This window comes from Eschscholzia californica, unplaced genomic scaffold, assembly GCF_041429995.1.
Source record: "Eschscholzia californica isolate CP2 unplaced genomic scaffold, dmEscCali1.0.p SCAF_2, whole genome shotgun sequence".
In the NCBI taxonomy this organism is placed as follows: domain Eukaryota; kingdom Viridiplantae; phylum Streptophyta; class Magnoliopsida; order Ranunculales; family Papaveraceae; genus Eschscholzia; species Eschscholzia californica.
The window spans coordinates 30,278,237-30,301,290 of NW_028238309.1; the positions used below are offsets into that span (position 1 = coordinate 30,278,237).

At 38.8% G+C, this 23,054-nt stretch overlaps 1 protein-coding gene across 1 annotated transcript; it reads right to left on the minus strand.

The window, feature by feature from the left end:
* Window positions 1-10,753: 10,753 nt before the first annotated feature.
* On the minus strand, window positions 10,754-16,239 carry LOC147557338 (uncharacterized). Its single transcript, XM_086664287.1, has 4 exons — window positions 15,015-16,239; window positions 14,430-14,915; window positions 11,861-13,434; window positions 10,754-11,365 (listed from the first exon to the last, which is right to left on the minus strand). Exons 1-4 carry the CDS (start codon window positions 16,237-16,239, stop codon window positions 10,754-10,756), a joined length of 3,897 nt encoding a protein of 1,298 aa, XP_086520413.1.
* Window positions 16,240-23,054: the final 6,815 nt, after the last annotated feature.

Consider the following 23,054-nt stretch of genomic DNA (forward strand, 5'->3'; position numbering starts at 1 on the left):
CTTTCTCCAACTTCAAAACTTCCTCGTTGGCTCGAACAAACTAAAAGTGCTTAAATCTACATATTATTTTTCCTTTTGGTAAAATAATTGACATGTTTAGTTTGATATCTGGTTCTAGTTCAAACTAGCTACTATCACTTTCAGCATGCTCTTCTCTTTCAGACTGCATGTGAACCTCGGGTTCCGACTAGTCTGACACTTTGTAATTGATTTGCTAGTGACTCTAACCATTAAATTTTATTTATCAATTTAAATTAAAATGATCTTTCTCATGCCCTAAAAGAGGAGTTGGCATCTTATAATTGTAACTAATCTTGGCTGCATACTCATATGTAGCATGCTTCCATCTTTTAAAAGTTTTCAGATAGTCGTCCATTACATCCAGTTCAAAGTAGAACAGAAACAAAACTATTAGACCTTTATTTTCAAGAGAGAACAACGGTGAAAACGTAAAAAATGATATGTAATTTTGTTGGTATGTTCAGGTACTGGTAACCGGATCACTCATATTAGTTGGGGATGTATTGAAGCTCTTGAAGAGAGGATGATCAAGCTAAAAGTGGATACTCTTATTTATTCGGAAGGCATTTGATTCATATATCTAAAAGTTTGACTTGTTACAATCATCAAAAACATTGTTTTCACGTAGCAAGAATCCATGTCTTATTGCTGTTTCTTGTTATGGTTGTTGTTGTATCGATTGCCTGAAATTTGTTTCTTGTCTGCTTGGGACCATATGTGACTCATTATGATTGTTGTTATTATTGATGTTGTATTTGAAACTTAAGTATCAATAAGAATGTTTCAGATGTAAAAGTGTTCAATAAACATGGAGATAATATGTTATTTTATAGTATCTAATCTTAATTAGAGGTATGAACATGTTCAGAAAAGTTGCAGGTGTGAAGATAATGCTGCACGTTTTAGAAGAGGGCCATTCATGCTCATATATTAACAACTACTCAGTAGTCAGAGTGTGTATACTTCTTTAGCTAGTATGATGCTAGCAAAGGACGAGTTTCAAAGACATTGAAGGGTTGATGAGCAATGCTGCAACGGTGTGGTTGGTAATGGTGGTGGGTTTAGGGTTGTGGTGTTATATGACTAATCATGTATACATGTTTGTGAATGAAAACAACACAACTTGTTGGAAACTCCGGTAAATTACGCTTTGGTATTGTATAGTTTAAGTGTAATATTATTGAGAAATATTAGTACTTTATTTGCCTAACTCCCGCGGATTAGGTAGAAATTGTAACATATTATAAGACTTACGCATGTCCATCATAAACTTCCAATTAAAAAAAAGTAACACTTACTCGAAAGAGCTCTCACTCGTACACAATTTTGTAAGCCCGCGATCAAACATTCCAATACAAACTAGGGATCAAACATTCCCATACAAACTATTATCATTTACTTCTTCTTCTTGTTCTTCTTTGCAAGAGGATTGGTTTATCTAACGGCGTTAATTGTGTCGTTAGGTCAAACCCAAATGGGCATTGCGTTCTTTTACTTAAACCAAGATATACTGTTAAAGAGATGATTTTAGCAACATACTGTGTGTAGGTCTGTCTCGGTCCGGACCTACACTAAACCCGACCAGCTTTGGGCCGGACCAACCTAGTGGGCCTTGACTTCCGGGTCTTGGACCTTGACTAAAAGTTGGTCTTGGGATATTCCAAAGGTGACTAAGGGTCTAAAGGCCAAAGTTTCACGAGTCTCAACTCGAGTGGGAGTTTTTGACGAAAGTCTCAATTTTTTCTCCCGGTCCCGCCAAAATATAACCAAAATCAAATCGGGTCACCCGAAGACCCGGAAAAGGTTTTTCTTAAAAAAGGATTTCAAAATCGTTAAAAGTCAAACCAACTTTTCCGAAGTTGACCCGGGCTTTCAAAACCTAAAAACTGAGTTTTTCTTAAGTTGATTTTAGAAATCATAAAAGATAAAAACCGGAACGCACCATTAGTCGAATTCTTCGAATTTAGACTTCAGGTTCGTAATGTGACATGTGATGTCGACAAAAGTATCTCTCGGATTATCATGCATATCATTCTTAGCCTTGATATATTATATGAATGCATGTGGTGTGAATGCGGGAAACTAGTATGGCCATAGATTTGTTTCTTTATTCTTGTTTTAAGCACGGATGGGTGCATAATTTGTAATTAATTTTAATTTCAAGTTTATACGATCTGCGAATCGTTAGAGTCTTGTAATTAGAGTTTAGGGTCAATAATTCCATTGAAGAAGCTCGAGGAAGGAATCCAAAGGCAAGTGGGAGAAATCAATGGAGGTTCAAAGATGGCGATCTAAGACGAACCAAAAGGCGAAACAAGACAAAAACCAAAGGAGATTAGATCTACTAGGTTAGGGATACTAGGATCCATGTCTGCTTGATTTACTTTCTCGCGCGCATTTACTTACTTATTTACGCTTTATGTCGTGGATGTTAGTTGGGCTAAATAGTTCACTATAACAAACGCCAGACTAGCGTAAAAGTCCCTAAAAGTAATTTTGAGTAAACTGCCTATCCAAATTAAGACACTCGTTGCGCCCTTGTTCGAGGAAGGTTGGTCGGCCTTCGTAGAGTACCTCCTCTACCTTGGGACAATGCGGGTAGGCCTATAGAAGAGGCCTACATGTCTAAATGGTTCTACTCAACGAGATCAGCAAAAGAGTTTTGGATCCTCGAGGCAAAAGGATAGATTAGTCATTCATCAATGAAATCTATCAACCAAGAGTCATAAGGTATGATCAGTGAAGTAGTTCGCTCACCCGGATCGACGGAGTTAAAGGGTAGGGCCCTAGTCCGCTTTACTCCGAAGAACTGGGGTCTTGGAATCACTTATTCAATTAGGGACTATTTTATAATGAATAATGTGGTAAAACTAATGTTTTTCAAAACGATAACGAGTTTTAAACCTTTGCCATTTCTTTATGTAAAATTAAGATGACGAAAGAGAATTTCAACTTCCGCTCACTTCTCGAAAAGGAGAAGCTGAAGCACAGCTTCCTTGACTGGGAGAGGAACTTGGGAATAGTTCTCAGGATGGAATGCAAGCAACATGTACTAGAAACTCCAATTCCTATATTGGACGCTACTTCGACTAAAGAAGAAATAGAGAATGAAAAGAGTGTGCGGAAGAAGGCAGAGCCAGTAACATGCTTGATTATAGCAACCATTGGAACCAACTCTTCAAGAGCAGTTCATAGACATGGATGCTTACTCCATGATGCGACAACTGCGGGAAATGTTCCAGAAACAGTCGATATTGGAGAGGTTTGAAACCTCTAAAGAAATTACGGACATGCGCCTCGAAAAAGGAAAACCAGTTGGGCCTCCTATTCGTCAAATCATCAGGCTCATAGGCAAACTGGGTTTTCCTTATAGCCAATAGACGGCTACCGACACCATCCTTCACTCCCTCCATAGTGGTTTTAATCAATTTAAGATGAAATACAACATGAATGGTTGGGATAAAACATTGGAGGAACTTCATGCTATGCTTCTAACAGCCGAAAAGGACGTAGCAATAGTTGAGACTAAGAAAGACAAAGGTCCTCCTTCTGACACCAAATGTTTCTACTGTGATGACAAGGGCCACTGGAAAAGAAACTGCCCTAAGTTCTTGGAGGACAAGAAGAATGGAACACTGTTTTCCACTTCAGGTACAAACAGTTAATTTATCAAATACCGTATAATTCCCAATCTTTGGTATGTGATACCTAAAATGACCTATCATTGTGAATGTACAGGAGCAGCTGGGAACTGAGTATTTGGCTAAAGAAGACAAGATCCAAGAGGGAGCAGAAGCCTAGACGGCTAAGGATGCTGAAAGGGATCGAAGTCTACTTAAGGCACTAATCTAGATTAAGTGTTTTTCTAGTTTTTTAACATCAACTCTGTATTAAGTATTATGCAGAATCAATAAAGAAGTTTATTTCTTTACCAAAAATTAATAAAGGTTCTTATACTACTATTTCAGTTACCAAAAATTGCAATGAACGTTTTATCTCAACAAACCAAAAACCCATCTTGTATAGTTGAGCAAAAAACAAAGAAAACTAGTTGAAAGTCACAACAGAACGTTTAAAACATCCTTTTTTACATCTTCTCACTAAAAGGATCTTTAGATTTACCTTTACTTAGAAAAAATTGACGAAAACCGTAATTATTGCACACCAAGAGAGACGTTCAAATGAAGGAATAAATTCACTCAAAACATGTTATCGATGAAGAACCAATTAATTTTGGAAGGTGTACTTATAAAGACAGGCACCTAGATTCTCGATGAAAGCACCAAACCACTAGTTTAATTTTTAGAAACAGAGTTTGAGCTAAACACTGCAACTTCAACAAGCTCAATCACATATGACTTGATAAACTAGATCTTGGCCAGAGTGGGTTTTTAGACACAAAATCACTTCTGCTGCCACCTTAGCTACTTTGATCTTAGCTGAGATTAGAATTAAAGTTGCTGCTTGGGATGGTAGATTGGAGGATAATGAGAAGAATTTGTCAACAGTTGTGAGGATGAACCTGGCTATCACTTTGACTAAACCTCTGGCTAAGGGTTATCATTGGACTCCCCCTCCTTCAGATTGGTTCTCATCAGCTCAGATGGGTCCTTAGATGCTTCATCAGCTAGGTTTGGTGTTGTGGTGAGGTCCAGTTCAGGGGTTACTATCATTATGGGTGATGCTTCTGCTGTTCCTTCTTCCATCCTGGTCCATGAGCTTCAAGGGGTGGAATTAGGCCTACGTTTAGCTAGAAGGAGGATGTGTGACTATGTGTGGATAGCCTCTGATTCTATGGTTGTGGTCTCCTTGCTCACTGATTTTGAGAAGCAACCTCCTTGGAAAGCTTGGCATGTGTGGCTGAGTATCAAGAAGTTATGGGTTCAGTTCAAGGGGTGTAAAGTGAAGCATGTGATGAGGGAAGTTAACCAAGCTACGGATTTCCTAGCCAAGTTGAAGCCTCGAGCTGAATGGGTCTCTGAGGATGATTGCATTATAGATGAGTTAGCCAAGATTCTTAAAGATGATAGAGAGGGCAGAGTCAGGATGAGAAAGGCCTGACTCTTAAGTGTTTTTTGTTACTTTCTTGTTTTAGCTCCTTTGTTGTCTTGATGTTTTTTAGTTTGTTCCTTGTTCAGGGTATGGCCCTTTAAACCTATCTCATCAATGCAAAAAAAAAAAAAAGATTGTGGAATATTAAAGTTAGCAGTACCTCAAGGGACCAACGTGATAACTCAATCATCCAACATTGAACATTGTACAAATTTTCATACTAAACAAAGAAAAAAGTATGTGAACTTCGAAAGTGGCAAAGATCAACGTAAACCAATAAAGTAAACCCAGAAGCATACGTGGTAAGTAACTGTCTGCACATAAATTTTGATAAACACAAGTTAAGACTTTTGATGAGAAAATGGCAATCAGAAAGATTATATGAACTTCATCTACGGCTTTCTTTAGAAATTTGGTATATAACGTTTAAGTAAGCATCTTCTTGTGGAAGTTCTAGTATTGAAGCATGTATAGGTATTACAGTATGCTATATTTAGAAGTATATTACTATTGCATAATCAAAATCACATGATCCACCATCCCTCAAGCAACCAAAATGTTCACAATAAATAAAGAAAAGAGCACAAATACAATTCAATAAGTCAGATTTCAGTAACCAAAACAAAATTGCGCTACAATGAAGATCTGGAAGGCAGAAAAATATGCACCACCATCAAATAAAATGAAATGACAGGCAGGAAATTACCAAAATGAACGTTGGGTTCTGATGTAGTGAATCGCCTCGTTGATTCCCTCGTTACTTTGGTAGTGAATCACTTCGTTGTTCATGCATAACATTAGGCACGCATCCACACTTCTTATCTAGAGGTAACATAAGAAATAAGTTAAACAAAAACACAAACAGGAGAAAAACAGGAGATATGACAATATAATTGATCCACGGATTGCTTAAAAAATTAACATAGACGTGTCAATAAAAAGACAAATGAACTAGTATATTAACCACGTGTAAGAAGGCTAGATATACTACAACAACCTTTAAAAGCAGTTGACCAGCTATCTAAAAGTCAAAACTTAAGTTGTCAACGCATACCCCAACTTCATCACTTAAGGCTTTCTCAATAAGCTTTATGTCTACGGTGAGCTAAAATGACTTCCCATAATTAATTCCTATGGAGCAGCATTTATAAAATCGAAATTTTGTGCAAAACAATGAAAAACATTGGATATAAAGATAATTAGAAACATAAAATTGCATATAAAAAAAATGGAGAGATACAGACATAGAGTGAGGTGTTAGTGATTTGGAGGGACAAAGAAAAAGGTAAATGTAAGAAGAAACTAATTTCATTTACCTTTCTAATCAAGTGGTTACCATCAATCAGCTGAGTTTCTATGACTTTCTAGTAAGTGTCGAGTACCCAAGACTACCACATTATAGCAGTTGGAAAAGAAACGGTATGCAACCATTTCCACTGGTTACAGTTACATAATTAACAACGATATAAGCGAAACTAACTCACTTAAGAGAAGTGATGGCAAGAGACTACAAAATAGACGAAAAAAAATTATAACAACCAGATTTTTTTTCTTGAAGTGGTCAGCGGGGATTAAAGGTACCCCGACCCTATATTATTGAAACAAAAATCCAACAAAGGTACAAAGGCAAAAGCCCACAACTAAGAAAGCTAAAAAGCAAACAAAACTCAAGGCACCTCAGGCCAATGTTTCCTAATACGAATGACCCCCTTCCTGTCTTCCTCCACAATAGTAGCAAGCTCCCTAGGCAAAGCAGTAACATCCAGGTGAACCACATCCCTCAACTTCATCTTTGAGAGATAATCAGCAGCACCATTAACTTCACGAAAAACATGCTTCAACTTACACCCCAAAAACTTATGCATTCTGCCCCTAACTTCAGACCAAAGAGCACGGGCTCTCCAAGGAACCTGACTAGCCTGCCCCTTAAGAGAAGACACCACAGCATTAGAATAAAGAGCTAAGATAATATACTGCAATCCCATGGATTCAGCTATTTCCAAACCAAGGTTGACTCCCTGCAGTTCATGAATAAACACACTATGCACAGGAGCAGAGGCAACACTAGCAGCCAAGACCATGCCTTGAGAATTCCTAATCAGAGCTCCAAACTGATAGGCCTAAAATTAGGTCTATTCCCCAAGTGTAGGGGTCAAGTTATAGTATTTATAATAAGATCGAGTATCGTTCCAAAGGACAAGCTATTTTACCTAAATCTCGAATTAAAAACCCCCTTCCAAAAATTCGATTTGATTTGGAAACTACTTAAAGAAAGAAAACAATACTAATAGACTAATAAGAATGAAAGCAAGGTGAGAAAAAGAATCTAGGGATTTCGATTTCACCACATAAATGGACTACTTAAGACAAGCATTCAATCAATAAATCACTATTTGTTTATAACTCAAAACTTAGCTTAATGAACTAATTAGGTTTCGGATAATATTCTTTAATAACACAATTCAAAATCAAGAATGTTTGATTGACTATCATATAAAACTAAATTCTTACACTATCATTCATTATCTAAAAGGCATATCTCATCTAATAATTCAATAAAAGCATGAAATATCTAATTATAATGCATGAATGATAATAAGGTTATAGAATCAACATGAAATGACAATCAATAGGCATTGAAGCTCAATATAAGGATTCATTGATTTATAACATATCTCAAAATAAGCCCAAATATGGGTTTCCTCTACACCCTAGATACAAAATTTAGCTACTCATGAAATCTAAAATAATATTCATTGAATTTATAAAGTAAATGGAATTACAAAAGATTAATGGAAAGAAATCACCAAGAATGTTCACAATCCATATTCCCATGTATCTCCATTTTGATGTCCAATTTAAGCTCCAAGTGTCTCAAGAATATTACCCAAAACTCCAACTAATAGCTTATTAGAAGATAAAAGAAGAGAAATTTAGAAGAGAGATAGAAGAAGAAGAGATTTTAGAGAAGGAGGTATGGAGAAATTAGAAGGTTAGAAGAAGAAATTAGAGTAGAAAGAAAATGTAGAGATGAAGGTAGTAGAGAAAGTAGAAGATAAGAATGGGGGGCTAGGGTTTTTAGTTAGAGAAGGGGGTAGAGAGAAAAGGAGGCTAAGAGAGGCTAAGAGGGGAGCGAGAGGCTAAGAGGTAGTATAAGGGTCTTTATATAGAGTTAGGGTTTTAGTTGGGTTAAAATGGTAAATAGTAGGAGAAAAGAGGGTCATTTTTGGAGTTTTAGGGATTAAAGTGCAAAACCCTAAGGTATAACCAATTGTAGTTGGCGGCTAGGGTTTTAATCATGTAAAGAGGAGGGACACATGTTGCAAGGAGAGAAGAGGGAATCTTAATTTTTAACAGGGACATGGGAGGGACATGTGTCGGCTTGAGGACGGATTAAGCAATCTGGCCGTTTTAGGGTTTTGAATGCTCCGGCTATTGTGAAGCAGGTATCACCAACGTATATTGCACCAAGAGCATGAGCCGTTGGATCTAAGGACGCGGAAGGTTGCGGCCAAGATTAAAACATTGAAGCCGGACTACCGAAGCTATCTCGCAACAGATTACGCTGAATCTTCCACTTTAGGGCACACTTCAATGCTAAACAGGAATACCACAATAAGATGCTCCACATCCTAGTTCGTGCCACGTAATCGAATTTATCCCACTAGCCAGAACCAAGCCCGAATGTATCCCACCAGTCCACTTTCTTTGACTCAACTTTGACCTAGGTTTATTCCTTTGTCCGGACTCCGATTTGACTTCCGTTTTCTCCTACGGACTCGTCTCGACCTCTACTTTTCATCCATGCACTGAACTTGGCCAAATTACCAAAATATCCTCGACTCTAAATGACTAAAATACCCTTTGTATCCTTTTCTAACCGGTTTCGCACCTAACTCTGCAAAAGACACTTAATCAAGAAAATCAACCATTTTATTAAAATAAAGACTCGAAACGAACTAACTCGACTAATTTAAACGACTCCGATGGGACATTTTCATGACCCATCAAACATCCCCAAACTTAGATTTTACTAGTCCTCGAGCAAAACAAAATAAAAGAAAAACCTAACTCACTTTCGGAGGAATCCCGGTTGCATTTAGCATATGCAACAAGCCGTTAAACCCCTAGGTTGCCCTAGTGGACGAGTTTTGTCTCGTGAGGGTTTCCAGAGAATATACCCACAAAATTCAAAAACATTTCAAAAATACAATAGGGTTCAAAAACACTCAAAGTCAACTAAGACAGACCGAAAATGTTTATCTCCTAGAAAATTTTAGCAAGCTAATAGGAATCAGTCAAAGTTAACAATACTATACAGACGTTAAAGATCTCTTTACTAGTAATCTAGACTCAAAGTGTACGTGACTAGCCACAATGAGAATAACTTCAGTTCCAAGCAGCAGACCCTTGATCCCTATCTTAATACATTTCGCCTCGACTTTGGCCTCACAGACATACGCTCTAAAAGATGAAATCACTCAGAAATGGTTCGCTCCTATGTGTGAGTGTGATCACGACTATAGACTCAACACATAAAAAAGGGGTGAGGACAATATTTTAGAACGAATGATCTACGAAAAGGAATATAACCACTAAATGGAATGGGGAAGCTCACTTACTCTTCTCACCCACTCTACCCTCTAATAATGCTTCCTAAAGGTCAACGGATACAAGTGATGAGATGAATGGTGATGAGATCCCGAGAATTTCGACGCCTTCAATGCTAGAGAACTTCAAGCAACTTCCATACTTAGCTTTTTGCTTCGAACACTTATTTTACATAACAAACTAAAGTTCACATGAACTTTCTTACACAAACTTTTTTAGAGATTTTTCTCTTCACTTTTCAATTTTTTTTTTGAATCTAAAGTATAAACAATACAAACAATGCAATACCAACACTAGTATTCTCAACAATCGACTTTTCCATTTTTCGCACTTTGCTTTCACATTCTTCTTTCTTTACTTTTCATGCCTTCATTCTCGGGAGTCATATGATGAATGGATAGTGGAGTATCCGTCTTCCTAAAGTTGACACTATTATCGGGTTTCATGGACTACAAGAGTAAGGTTTATTCGCTATCCTGATGTCACTCCTAGTGGCTATGGAAGTTGAGCACACGAGATCAAATGAGCTCTTTTTACAAAGTTGTGAGGTTGAGTAGCTCTTCACTCTACTCGGAATCAGCGCAGAAGAGTACACTCAAAGGTAATGGAAAGGCTCAAAAATCTCACAAGGGTTAAGTCTCCACTAATGATTAATCTAGTTCACTCAGAACCGTCTACCCTTCACTTTCATAATACTCACATGGCTAGCACACAGACGACCTCAAGACTCGACATTCATGAAGAAACCTTTAACAACCGGATAGTACGATCAACTCGACTCTATAACTATTAACAAGCCAAAAACAACCATTAGACTCACATTTTCGGTCCAAAATTGAAAAAATTTGAACCGTCTCGAATTTTCGAAATGAAGGACTTAGCAACAAGTTCTTCCCTATCCCCAAACTTAAATCGAACATTGTCCCCAATGTTCTGAAGACTATGCCAAACTAAAAAGATGAGAGGAAAGATATTACCAGACTCCACTGTCCTATATCAGAAGCATGGGTTGCCTCCCAAGAAGCGCTAAGTTTAAAGTCTTCAGCCAGACTAAGCTGAACATCGGGAATCACTTTTGATAGACAGGATTTTCGATAAAAACATCCACGGTTTCGGGTGATATTTCTAAAAATGGTTTTAAACGTTGACCATTGACTTTAAAACAAGCACCATTTTTATCCTCAATATCAACCGCACCATGGGGATACACAAATTTGACAACAAAAGGTCCCGACCATCTAGAACGAAGTTTTCCAGGAAATAAATGCAAACGAGTGTTGTATAAAAGAACTTTTTGACCTGGTGAAAATGATTTTCTCAAAATGTTTTTATCATGAAACACCTTCATTTTATGCTTATACATTCTAGAACTCTCATATGCATCATTCCTCAATTCTTCTAACTCACTAAGTTGGAGTTTTCTCTCTCTACCTGCGTTGTCAAGCGAAAAGTTCATTTGCTTAATAGCCCAATATGCTCTATGCTCTAACTCTACAGGGAGGTGGCAAGCTTTGCCATACACCAATCTATATGGAGACATTCCAATAGGAGTCTTAAACGCTGTACGATAAGCCCATAATGTATCAGTTAGCCGTAATGACCAATCCTTTCTATTTGGATTAACTGTTTTTTCAAGAATGCGTTTAATTTCCCTATTGGAAACCTCAACTTGACCGCTTGTCTGTGGATGATACGGGGTGGACACTCGATGAGTAATACCATACTTTTTCATTAGAATTTCGAACTGCCTATTACAAAAGTGTGTTCTCCCATCACTAATAATCGCTCGCGGTGTACCAAAACGAGAAAGGATGTTTTCTTTTAGAAACTTGATCACAACTTTGTGATCATTCGTTTTGCAAGCAACAGCCTCTATCCACTTAGACACATAATCGACCGCGACTAGAATATATAGATTGCCGAAGGAGTTTGGAAATGGACCCATGAAATCGATGCCCCATACATCGAAGACCTCAATAACTAAAATGGGATTTATGGGCATCATATTTCTACGTGAAATACTCCCCAATTTCTGGCATCGCTCACAAGCTACACAATACGCATGGGTATCTTTGAATAAAGACGGCCAATAGAAACCACATTGTAAAATTTTGGCGGCCGTCTTTTTGCTACTAAAGTGACCCCCACATGCATGGTCATGACAAAAGGAGATGACGTTGGTTTGTTCACTATCAGGGACACATCTCCTAATAATCTGATCGGGACAATACTTAAACAAGTATGGATCGTCCCAGAAGAACCGCTTTACCTCGGACAAGCATTTATCACGATCTTGCTTAGTCCAATGTTTGGGCATTTGTCCCAAAACAAGATAGTTCACTATATCTGCGAACCAAGGTAATTGGGAGACTACAAGAAGCTGTCCATCAGGAAATCTCTCTCTAATAGGTAACTCATCATTTACGGACTCCACAACAAGCCTAGACAAGTGGTCTGCTACAACATTTTCGGAACCTTTCTTATCCCGTATCTCTATATCAAACTCTTGTAGCAAAAGTATCCATCTAATCAACCTAGGTTTGGCCTCTTTTTTAGAGAGGAGGTACTTTAATGCGGCATGATCAGAAAATACTATGACCTTAGAACCTACTAGGTATGATCGAAACTTCTCTAAGGCATAAACAACAGCTAACAACTCTTTTTCAGTGGTCGAGTAGTTGAGTTGTGCATCATTCAACGTCTTACTAGCATAATAGATTACGTGAAGTAATTTGTTTTCACGTTGACCTAAAACGACTCCTATTGCATAATCAGATGCATCGCACATGATCTCAAAAGGAGCTTTCCAGTTAGGCGGTTGAACAATAGGAGCAGTAGTAAGCAAAAATTTGAGTTTATCAAAGGCCTCTAGACAAGCATTATCAAAGACAAACTTGTTCTCTTTTGCCAAAAGATTACAAAAAGGTCTTGATATCTTACTAAAGTCTTTGATAAATCGACGATAAAAGCCAGCATGCCCTAAGAATGATCGGATGTCTTTAACTGTTTTTGGTACAGGAAGACTTTTTATCAACTCTACTTTGGCTTTATCTACTTCTATACCCTTAGCTGAAATGACATGCCCTAGGACAATTCCTGAACGAACCATGAAATGACACTTCTCCCAATTAAGCACTAAATTCTTCTCTTTACATCTAACCAACACGAGTGTGAGGTGATGTAGGCATTCATCAAATGATGACCCGAAGACTGAAAAATCATTCATGAAAACTTTGAGAAACCTTTCTACCATATCGAAAAATATGCTCATCATACAACGTTGAAAAGTAGCGGGTGCATTACACAACCCAAACGGCATACGACGATAAGCATAAGTTCCAAATGGGCAAGTGAAGGTTGTTTTCTCTTGATCTTCAGGAGCAATGGCAATTTGATTATACCCGGAATAGCCATCTAAGAAACAATAGTAACTATGTCCTGCCAGTCTCTCGAGCATCTGATCAATGAATGGAAGAGGAAAGTGATCTTTCCTCGTGACCGTGTTCAACTTCCTGTAGTCTACACAAACACTCCACGCAGTGGTCATCCTGGTGGGTATTAACTCATTGCACTCATTTCTAACTACAGTAATGCCTGACTTCTTGGGAACAATTTGAACAGGACTGACCCAAGTGCTATCTGAAATAGGGTAGATAATACCCGCATCTAATAATTTCAGGACTTCAGATCTCACAACTTCCTTCATATTAGGGTTAAGTCGACGTTGCATCTCTCTCGATGGTTTAGCATCTTCTTCTAAGTAGATGTGGTGCATGCAAACTAATGGACTTATACCCTTGAGATCGGCTATAGATCATCCTAGTGCCTCTTTGTGTTCTCTTAGGACATCTAACAATCGACCCTCTTGTTCTTTCTCTAGCTCGGATGCAATAATAACAGGTAGGGTTTCTGAAGGTCCTAAAAACGAATACTTCATGTTCGCAGGTAAAGGTTTCAATTCTAAGGATGGTGGTTTCTCAATAGGGTGAGACGACTCTGGGACAGAGGGTGATTTGGACTCATCACTTGCCGATGGTTGAGTTGTCTCTAAAGTTGATGCCATACTTAGTTCAGAGATTGTGAGGGATTCAGTTTTCGCTTTCCATTTCTCAGTATCCAGTAATGGGGTGGAATCTAATAAAGCATTCACCTCATTGATACTACTTTCCTCATCAAAATCTAAACCAAAGTAGGCCAACAATGTTTCCAACGGTCATCTGATAAAGTTGTTGGTAAGGAATCCTGAACCAACATATCTATCAAATTTAACTCGTTAAAATCATCAACATCATCGGGGTGAAGTCCAACATGGAAGATGTTCATCTCTACAGTCATATTTCCAAAAGACAATTTCAAAAGGCCGCTACGACAATAGATGATAGCATTGGATGTAGCTAAGAATGGTCGCCCTAATATGACAGGTATTTGACTTTTGGAATTATGGACTGGCTCAGTATCTAAAATGATGAAATCAACAGGAAATAAGAATTCACCAACTTTGATCAAAACATCTTCGACTATGCCATGTGGGTGCCTAACAGACCGATCCACTAACTGAAGGACCACAGAGGTTGGTTTGATTTCTCCTAATCCCAACTGTAAGTACACAGAATAAGGAAGAAGGTTAACACTAGCACCAAGATCCAATAGAGCACGCTCTATTTTATAATCTCCTATGGTACATGGTAGTGTAGGACTTCCTGGATCTTTGTACTTAGGTGGAATATTTTGTTGGATGATCGAACTAACATTCTGAGTAAGGAAAACTTTCTTATGCACATTCATCTTACGCTTACTAGTACATAAATCCTTAAGAAACTTGGCGTAAGCTGGGATCTGTTTGATCGCATCTAAAAGTGGAATGTTGATACTAACTTGTTTGAACAACTCCATTATTTCCTGAAACTGAGATTTCTTCTTTGACTCGACCAAACGTTGAGGGTATGGAGCTCTAGGGACATAAGGCTCGGATACTAAGGGTGGACTTTCTGACTCAGGAGCCTTTTCAGGCTCATCCCTAGAGACTCTGGTTGGCAACGAGGATGGCTCGTTCTCACTCTCTTCCTCTTCAGGAACTCTTACCTTGTTATCCACAATTTTACCACTTTTAAGGGTTGTTATCGCATTAGCTTCATCTGGTGGTGGTCTACCTAATAGACCTTTTGGGTTCTGCTCAACCTGACTCGGAAACTTACCTTTTTCTCTCTGACTCAAGGCTTCATGAAGTAGACCTATTTGGGTTTCTAGCTTAGTCAAAGATTATTGGGTAGATGTTTCTAGCTTAGTCAAAGATTGACGGGTAGATGATTCTATCCTAGTCAAAGATTGACGGGTGGATTCCTGAAATTCCTCATGGTTCTTAGTTAACCTGTCCTGGTTCTGAGCTAGCATATGCATGGTGTCCTCTAATGATGTCTTCTTTTCGGGTGGATGTTGGACACTGGGCTGAGCAAAAGGGTTGCTAGGTGCATTAAACCCATGAGGGTTCATAAAATTACTAGGCTGACTCTGGTATTGACCTTTAGACCAAGAGAGATTGGGAAGATTTCTCCAGCCTGGATTATATGTGTTAGAGAAAAGATCATACTTCTGACGATTGTCTTGCCTAGAGTTTTGATAGAGAACATGAGCTTGTTCTTTGTTAGCAGACTCAAAGAATAAGGCACATTTGTTCCCCGTATGAGTAGGGTCTCCACAGACAGAACATGGGTAAGAGATGGGTTCATTTCCAACACTCATGACATGAGTGGGATCCTCCGTGAAGGTTTTAGGTTGATTCATCACTAAGGCTTCCAACCTTCTGGTAATGGCGTCAAGTTTAGACTCAGAATCATCGATCCTATAAATCCCGCCCTTAGTTGGATTAGGCTTTGCCCTAGTGATAGGTTCTCTAGAAGTTTCCCATTGTTGGGATTGTGCGGCTAGTTCCTCAAGAAAATCCATGGCCTCATCGGCGGATTTGTTGGAGAACCCGCCATTACAGAATGACTCGATCATGGAGGTGGTAGGATAATCTAGTCCTTCATACAACAGTTGGACTAGTTTCATTTTTTCGAACCCATGATGTGGACACTCTAGAAGAATATCTTTGAATCTCTCGATATATGAGTAGAGAGATTCCCCTTGAAGTTGCTCGAAATTAAGCAAACTCTGCCTTAAAGCTCTAGTTTTATGCTTGGGAAAGAATTTTTCTAAAAAGACACCACTAAGTTCTGCCCAAGTAGAAATAGACTCAGGTTGTAAGGCATACAACCACGACTTTGCTTTATCCTTCAGAGAAAACGGGAACAACCTTAATCTAACGGTATCAATCGAGTTAGGGACGTTCATGGTCTTACAAACGTCCTCGAATTCCCTAACATGATAATACGCGTTCTCGTTCTCTAAACCACGAAACACCGGAAGCATATTGATGATTCCCGACTTTAACTCGAAATAAGTGTTAGTCGGGGGTAGCCTAATGCATGATGGTTGGCTAACTCTAGCCGGATGCATGTAGTTTTTGAGAGTCATAGGTTGATCCTCGACCCTAGCTTGATCAACGTGATCCTCCATAGACTCGGTTAAAGAAAGGTTTTCAAGTAAAATACTCAAATCAGACTCTTTAACAAAACGACCTCTCTTATCACGTAACCTAGGGGCATAAACCAAAAGACAAGACAAGGGACTCTTTTTTTGAAAACTTGTTTTTGAAAATAAAAGAAGTAAGGAAACTACGAAGATCCTAAGGAAAACAACGAAGCAAGCAAGCTGACTCCACCAAGCAACCTAGACACAATCTAGACGACTGGGTAGTCTTTTTCACCTAAAAATTGATTTAGACAGCTTCTACTTCTTACCAAAACTTGAACTATGATTCTTATGAGGAGTTACTCCGTCACAGTACAACGATCAAGAATTGTGTTCTTGGATCGTTCCCTCTTCCTGGGAAAACTCCAAATACTAATCAAGTTCGAGAATTGTCAAGAATGTCCTATAAGCTCGTTACCCTTTGGCCAATGTCTAAATCAAATTTTAATTTTAAGTGGGGCTTGGGATCGGCAATGTTGTTACCTAAATGGGCAAGAGACCGGTGATGAAATCCGACTCCTATCTTGTAATGGGTTAATGCCCTTACTAATATGATAATTAAACTAACAGTTCGACAATCAATTAGGCAAGCAAAAACATCACAAGTACCCACTTACAGGAGATTCGTGGGTGATCTAGAAGTTACCTCCCGTTCAAGACGGGCGACGACCTTTGTAGACGACCCGGGCCACTCTTCCAGCAAGTGTGCGAACCCGAGGCTTCTTAGTTTCGGTTACAAAATTAAATGCCCTCCAATTTAGGGTCAAAACAATAAAGGCCTTATTACAAAACAAACAAATAAAAGAAATACAAAAAAGTTATAACACTCTCTCACCAAAATAAAAATAAAGTACTAAAATTTAAAAAAGGTCTTCTTGATGTCCTCCTTCTTGATGTTCCCTCCCTTTAGCTCCTTGTGAATCTACACAAGGAAAGGAAAAGCAAGTCAAAGTAATCAAAATAGACAAAAATAAAAATAAAAACCAATTCAAGATTGAAAATAAAATTAAACTTATCCCCGGCAGCGGCGCCAAAAACTTGATAGGCCTAAAATTAGGTCTATTCCCCAAGTGTAGGGGTCAAGTTATAGTATTTCTAATAAGATCGAGTATCGTTCCGAAGGACAAGCTATTTTACCTAAATCTCGAATTAAAAACCCCCTTCCAAAAATTCCATTTGATTTGGAAACTACTTAAAGAAAGAAAACAATACTAATAGACTAATAAGAATGAAATCAAGGTGAGAAAAAGAATCTAGGGATTTCGATTTCACCACATAAATGGACTACTTAAGACAAGCATTCAATCAATAAATCACTATTTGTTTATAACTCAAAACCTAGCTTAATGAACTAATTAGGTTTCGGATAATATTCTTTAATAACACAATTCAAAATCAAGAATGTTTGATTGACTATCATATAAAACTAAATTCCTACACTATCATTCATTATCTAAAAGGCATATCTCATCTAATAATTCAATAAAAGCATGAAATATCTAATTATAATGCATGAATGATAATAAGGTTATAGAATCAACATGAAATGACAATCAATAGGCATTGAAGCTCAATATAAGGATTCATTGATTTATAACATATCTCAAAATAAGCCCAAATATGGGTTTCCTCTACACCCTAGATACAAAATTTAGCTACTCATGAAATCTAAAATAATATTCATTGAATTTATAAAGTAAATGGAATTACAAAAGATTAATGGAAAGAAATCACGAGGAATGTTCACAATCCATATTCCCATGTATCTCCATTTTGATGTCCAATTTAAGCTCCAAGTGTCTCAAGAATATTACCCAAAACTCCAACTAATAGCTTATTAGAATATAAAAGAAGAGAAATTTAGAAGAGAGATAGAAGAAGAAGAGATTTTAGAGAAGGAGGTATGGAGAAATTAGAAGGTTAGAAGAAGAAATTAGAGTAGAAAGAAAATGTAGAGATGAAGGTGGTAGAGAAAGTAGAAGATAAGAATGGGGGGCTAGGGTTTTTAGTTAGAGAAGGGGGTAGAGAGAAAAGGAGGCTAAGAGAGGCTAAGAGGGGAGCGAGAGGCTAAGAGGTAGTATAAGGGTCGTTATATAGAGTTAGGGTTTTAGTTGGGTTAAAATGGTAAATAGTAGGAGAAAAGAGGGTCATTTTTGGAGTTTTAGGGATTAAAGTGCAAAACCCTAAGGTATAACCAATTGTAGTTGGCGGCTAGGGTTTTAATCATGTAAAGAGGAGGGACACATGTCGCAAGGAGAGAAGAGGGAATCTTAATTTTTAACAGGGACATGGGAGGGACATGTGTCGGCTTGAGGACGGATTAAGCAATCTGGCCGTTTTAGAGTTTTGAATGCTCCGGCTATTGTGAAGCAGGTATCACCAACGTATATTGCACCAAGAGCATGAGCCGTTGGATCTAAGGACGCGGAAGGTTGCGGCCAAGATTAAAACATTGAAGCCGGACTACCGAAGCTATCTCGCAACAAATTACGCTGAATCTTCCACTTTAGGGCACACTTCAATGCTAAACAGGAATACCACAATAAGATGCTCCACATCCTAGTTCGTGCCACGTAATCGAATTTATACCACTAGCCAGAACCAAGCCCGAATGTATCCCACCAGTCCACTTTCTTTGACTCAACTTTGACCTAGGTTTATTCCTTTGTCCGGACTCCGATTTGACTTCCGTTTTCTCCTACGGACTCGTCTCGACCTCTACTTTTCATCCATGCACTGAACTTGGCCAAATTACCAAAATATCCTCGACTCTAAATGACTAAAATACCCTTTGTATCCTTTTCTAACCGGTTTCGCACCTAACTCTGCAAAAGACACTTAATCAAGAAAATCAACCATTTTATTAAAATAAAGACTCGAAACGAACTAACTCGACTAATTTAAACGACTCCGATGGGACATTTTTATGACCCATCACAAACCCAGCTCTATCCTTATCCATGGCCCCATCAGTGCTAACCATAACCTAACCCTCATTAGGAGCATTCCATCTATGGCCTTTAACCACTGGTCTGACCAAAGTTCTGTTAACATTCAGCATCTCAAGAAACCTGATGTTAGGAGCAGTAGCTTCAATCCTTCCCACCCAGCCAGAAACCTTAATCTTAAGTTCTGAGATAACCACATGGACAATGGCCATTTCAGACCTGCTCTTATCTTGAAAGGCCCTGAAATTCCTTTCTCTCCAGACATGATAAACAAAAGCATTAAAAATTAGACAACCCATCTTCTTCCTAAAGGTGGTACCACTGAACTGAGCAATACACCAATCAATGGCCTGATTTCAATCAGAAAAATGAATGCTATGTAGATCAAGGAGAAGCAAAAGTTCCTTCAAGATGAAGACATAGAATTTGCAACCAAAGAGCAAGTGGAAATCAGATTCATCATCATGAGAGCACAAGTAACAATCCCTCTGAACCTGCATTCCCCAAGAGAGAAGCTTCAAGTTGGTCTTCAAACCCCTATGCAAAGCCACCCAAGTAATGAAGCAGTGTCTAGGAATGGAAGATGAAAACCAGACCAGACCATTCCAAGGGACCTGATTACCTTTCTGTCCGAGATGCTCATAAGTCTCTTTTAAGGTATAGTCCCCATACTTACTCACCAGCCACACAGCCCTATCATCAGGGACTACCCCAATAAGAGAAGAATGTAAGGAAGGGACAATAATATCCAAGAGAGGAAGCGGATGAGGAGGAAAATACCATTTCCCCTCAAGAATAAAATCAGAAACCATAGATTGAAGATTAAAATTAGTACCTAACCTCCTGAGTTCCACAAAAAACTCATAAAGCAACCCTAAAGGATGCCAAATATCCAACCAGAACTTAAGAGTAGTACCATCCCCAAGCTGGTGAAAAACCCATGTGCTGAGCTTGCTCCCTATTCCCTAGAATCCTCCTCCAACACCAGGAACAGTCATTAGGGACCTTCATAACCCAAAAGCCCTTATCCTTAATAAGGTTATTAGTGACCCATCTAACCCAGAGAGTATCCCTGCCACTAACAAGATCCCAAACATGCCTAAGGTTGAGAGATGCATTTAGAGTATGCACACTTCTAATGCCCAACCCACCTTCTGCCTTAGAAAGACAAGCTATTTGTCTCCTCACTGCTGGTCTTTTGTGCCCAAGCTCAACTCCACTCCATAGGAAATTAAAGAACATGGAATCAAGCTCATTAAGAACCCTTTTGGGAAGCACAAAAACAGAAGTCCAATAGATAATCATACTACACAACGCAAATTTGATAAGAAGGCATCTCCCAGCAAAAGAAATGTATCTAGCCTTCCAAGACTGAATCCTGACTTGCACCTTCTGAATAAGAGGAGCACAATCAGAGAAAGTAAGTCTGGAGGCCACCAAAGGCAAACCCAAGTATCTCACAGGTAAGACTCCCCACTGAAACCCCAGAACAGTCTGAAATATCTCCTTCTCCCCAAAATCAGAACCAGCCCCAATACATAGTGCTCTTAGCACAATTCACCTCTAAGCCAGTAGCCTTCTTTAATCTCTTAAGAACACTATGAAGATCAATAGCAGACTCACTAGTACCCTTAAGAAAAACCATTAAGTCATTAGCAAAACACAAATGAGTAATCTTAGGGTTCTTACACTTAGAATGAAGATGAAATCTATCCTCAACCTCCTCCTTCATAATAAGAGCAGAGAATACTTCCATAACAAGCACAAAAAGATAGGGAGAGATAGGACATCCTTGTCTGAGTCCCTTCTTGCCCTTGAAGTAGCCATAGGAACCCCCATTCACAACTATAGAGTATCTGGCAGAGGAGACACAAACATATACCCAATTCACAAACTTTTCTGGAAGCTGAAATTTCCTTAGAATCTTGAGCAAAGCAGACCATCTGACAGTGCCATAAGCCTTCCTAAGATCAATTTTGACTGTGCATCTAGGAACCCCACCCTTGTAGTTGTACTTCCTCACAATCTCATGTGCCATCATTATATTGTCTTGAATAGACCTTCCAGAGATGAAAGCAGACTGGTTCTCACTCACCATATGAAAGATGAATCTTTTCAACCTAACTGTCAAAATCTTGGTGATACATTTATAAATGACATTGCAACATGAAATAGGCCTAAAGTCCTTCATAGAAGAGCATTCTGAACTTTAGGAATAAGAGAAACCAAGGTAGAATTAACCTGTGAGTAAAGAGTAGGAGAGAGAAAGAGCCAGGTGGTGCGATTTTTTAGGGTTTGGTAAAGTTTTTCGGCGAGCTTGGAGCGGCGGTTGTTGGTGGTTTTTTCCTAGTTTCTCGCCTTGTTTTCTGTTCCGATTGTCTCCTTCATGCCGGCAACTCCTATTGTGTAGGTTATGTCGGCGGCAAAGGAGACGAAAGCCCTTCCTCCTCCTTCTGTGTTAGAGTTTTAAATAATGAATCTAGGAAGCTAGAATGTTAGGGGACTTAACAACTCCCCAAGAATAAGAGATGTTAGGGATCTCATTAGTTCTAAACAGTTAGGTTTGTTGGGTTTAGTAGAGAGTTCAGGAAGTGAATAAAGTGAAGGTGCAGAGCAGTATCAATCCTTTTTGGTCCTTTCTGAATAACTATGAGGAAGATGAGGGTGGGAGAATTTGGTTGGGTTGGGACCCTAGGATGATGGTTGTACAGTTATTGTTTAAGTCTGATCAACTTCTTGCTGTACATGTTAATTTCATGGATGGTACAGAGTGTTTATTGGCTGTGGTTTATGGTAGGAACTCAAAGGAGTTAAGAAAGAGTTTGTGGAAGGAGATGAAGGAGCTGTGTGATTCTTTTGAGGCTCCTTGGATGTTTTTGGGTGATTACAACTCTATCTTGAAGAGTGAGGAGAAGATGGGAGGGAAGGCTGTGAAGATTTCTCAATGTGTGGACTTGAGGGATTGTCTTCAGGATGCTGGGTTGTTTGATTGTCCTTTGGTGGGGGCTCTCTTTACTTGGTCCAATGGTCAGGAGGGGGATAAGGCTATTTGCGCTAACTTGGACAGAGTGGTCATTAACATTGAGTGGTTGGAGGTTTTTACTGGGACCAAGGTGGGGTTTGATCTTCCTCAAACATCTGATCATTCTCCTGCTATTGTTAGACTTGAGATGACAGTTGTGAGGGAGCCTCTGATTCTTTTAGAGCTGAGCTTCCCTCAAAACACGAGGGTTTTGGTAGGAAGGAATCGGGGTTTGTTGGAGAAGGTAATGGTTCTCCAGGACAACCAGGTTGGGCTTCTCTTTTTCAGAAAAATGAAAGAGTAATTAGAAAGAAGATGGAGTTTACACCTCCTAAGGTTGTGAATAATGAAAGGGTTCAAGTGATTTCGACGAAGGAGTTTCATGAGAGTATTAGAGACTGTGAGAACTGGTTGGTTGGAATGTTTATTGGGAGGAGACTCGATTTCATCTTGGTTCGTAACTCTCTGCGTAGGTTATGGAAGCCGAAGGGAGAGATGCATATTACCATCCAAGGTGAGTCTTCGTTTATCATTCGTTTTGATCTAGAAGAGGATAGATGTCGTGTTCTGGAGATGGAGCTGATTTATATAGCTAATAGATTGTTTGTAGTACGTCCATTGAGGATGTTCATTGAAGAAGAGATTGAGGATATAGAGTCTCTACCTGTTTGGGTTTGTTTACGTAATGTACCTGGTTTTTTATGGAATCATAGAGGTCTTTCACAGATTGTTAGTCATATTGGTACTCCAGTTATGTTGGATGGTCCAACTGAGAGTAAAGCTCGAATGTCTTTTGCGAGGGTCTTGGTTGAGGTTGGGAAGGAGTGTGA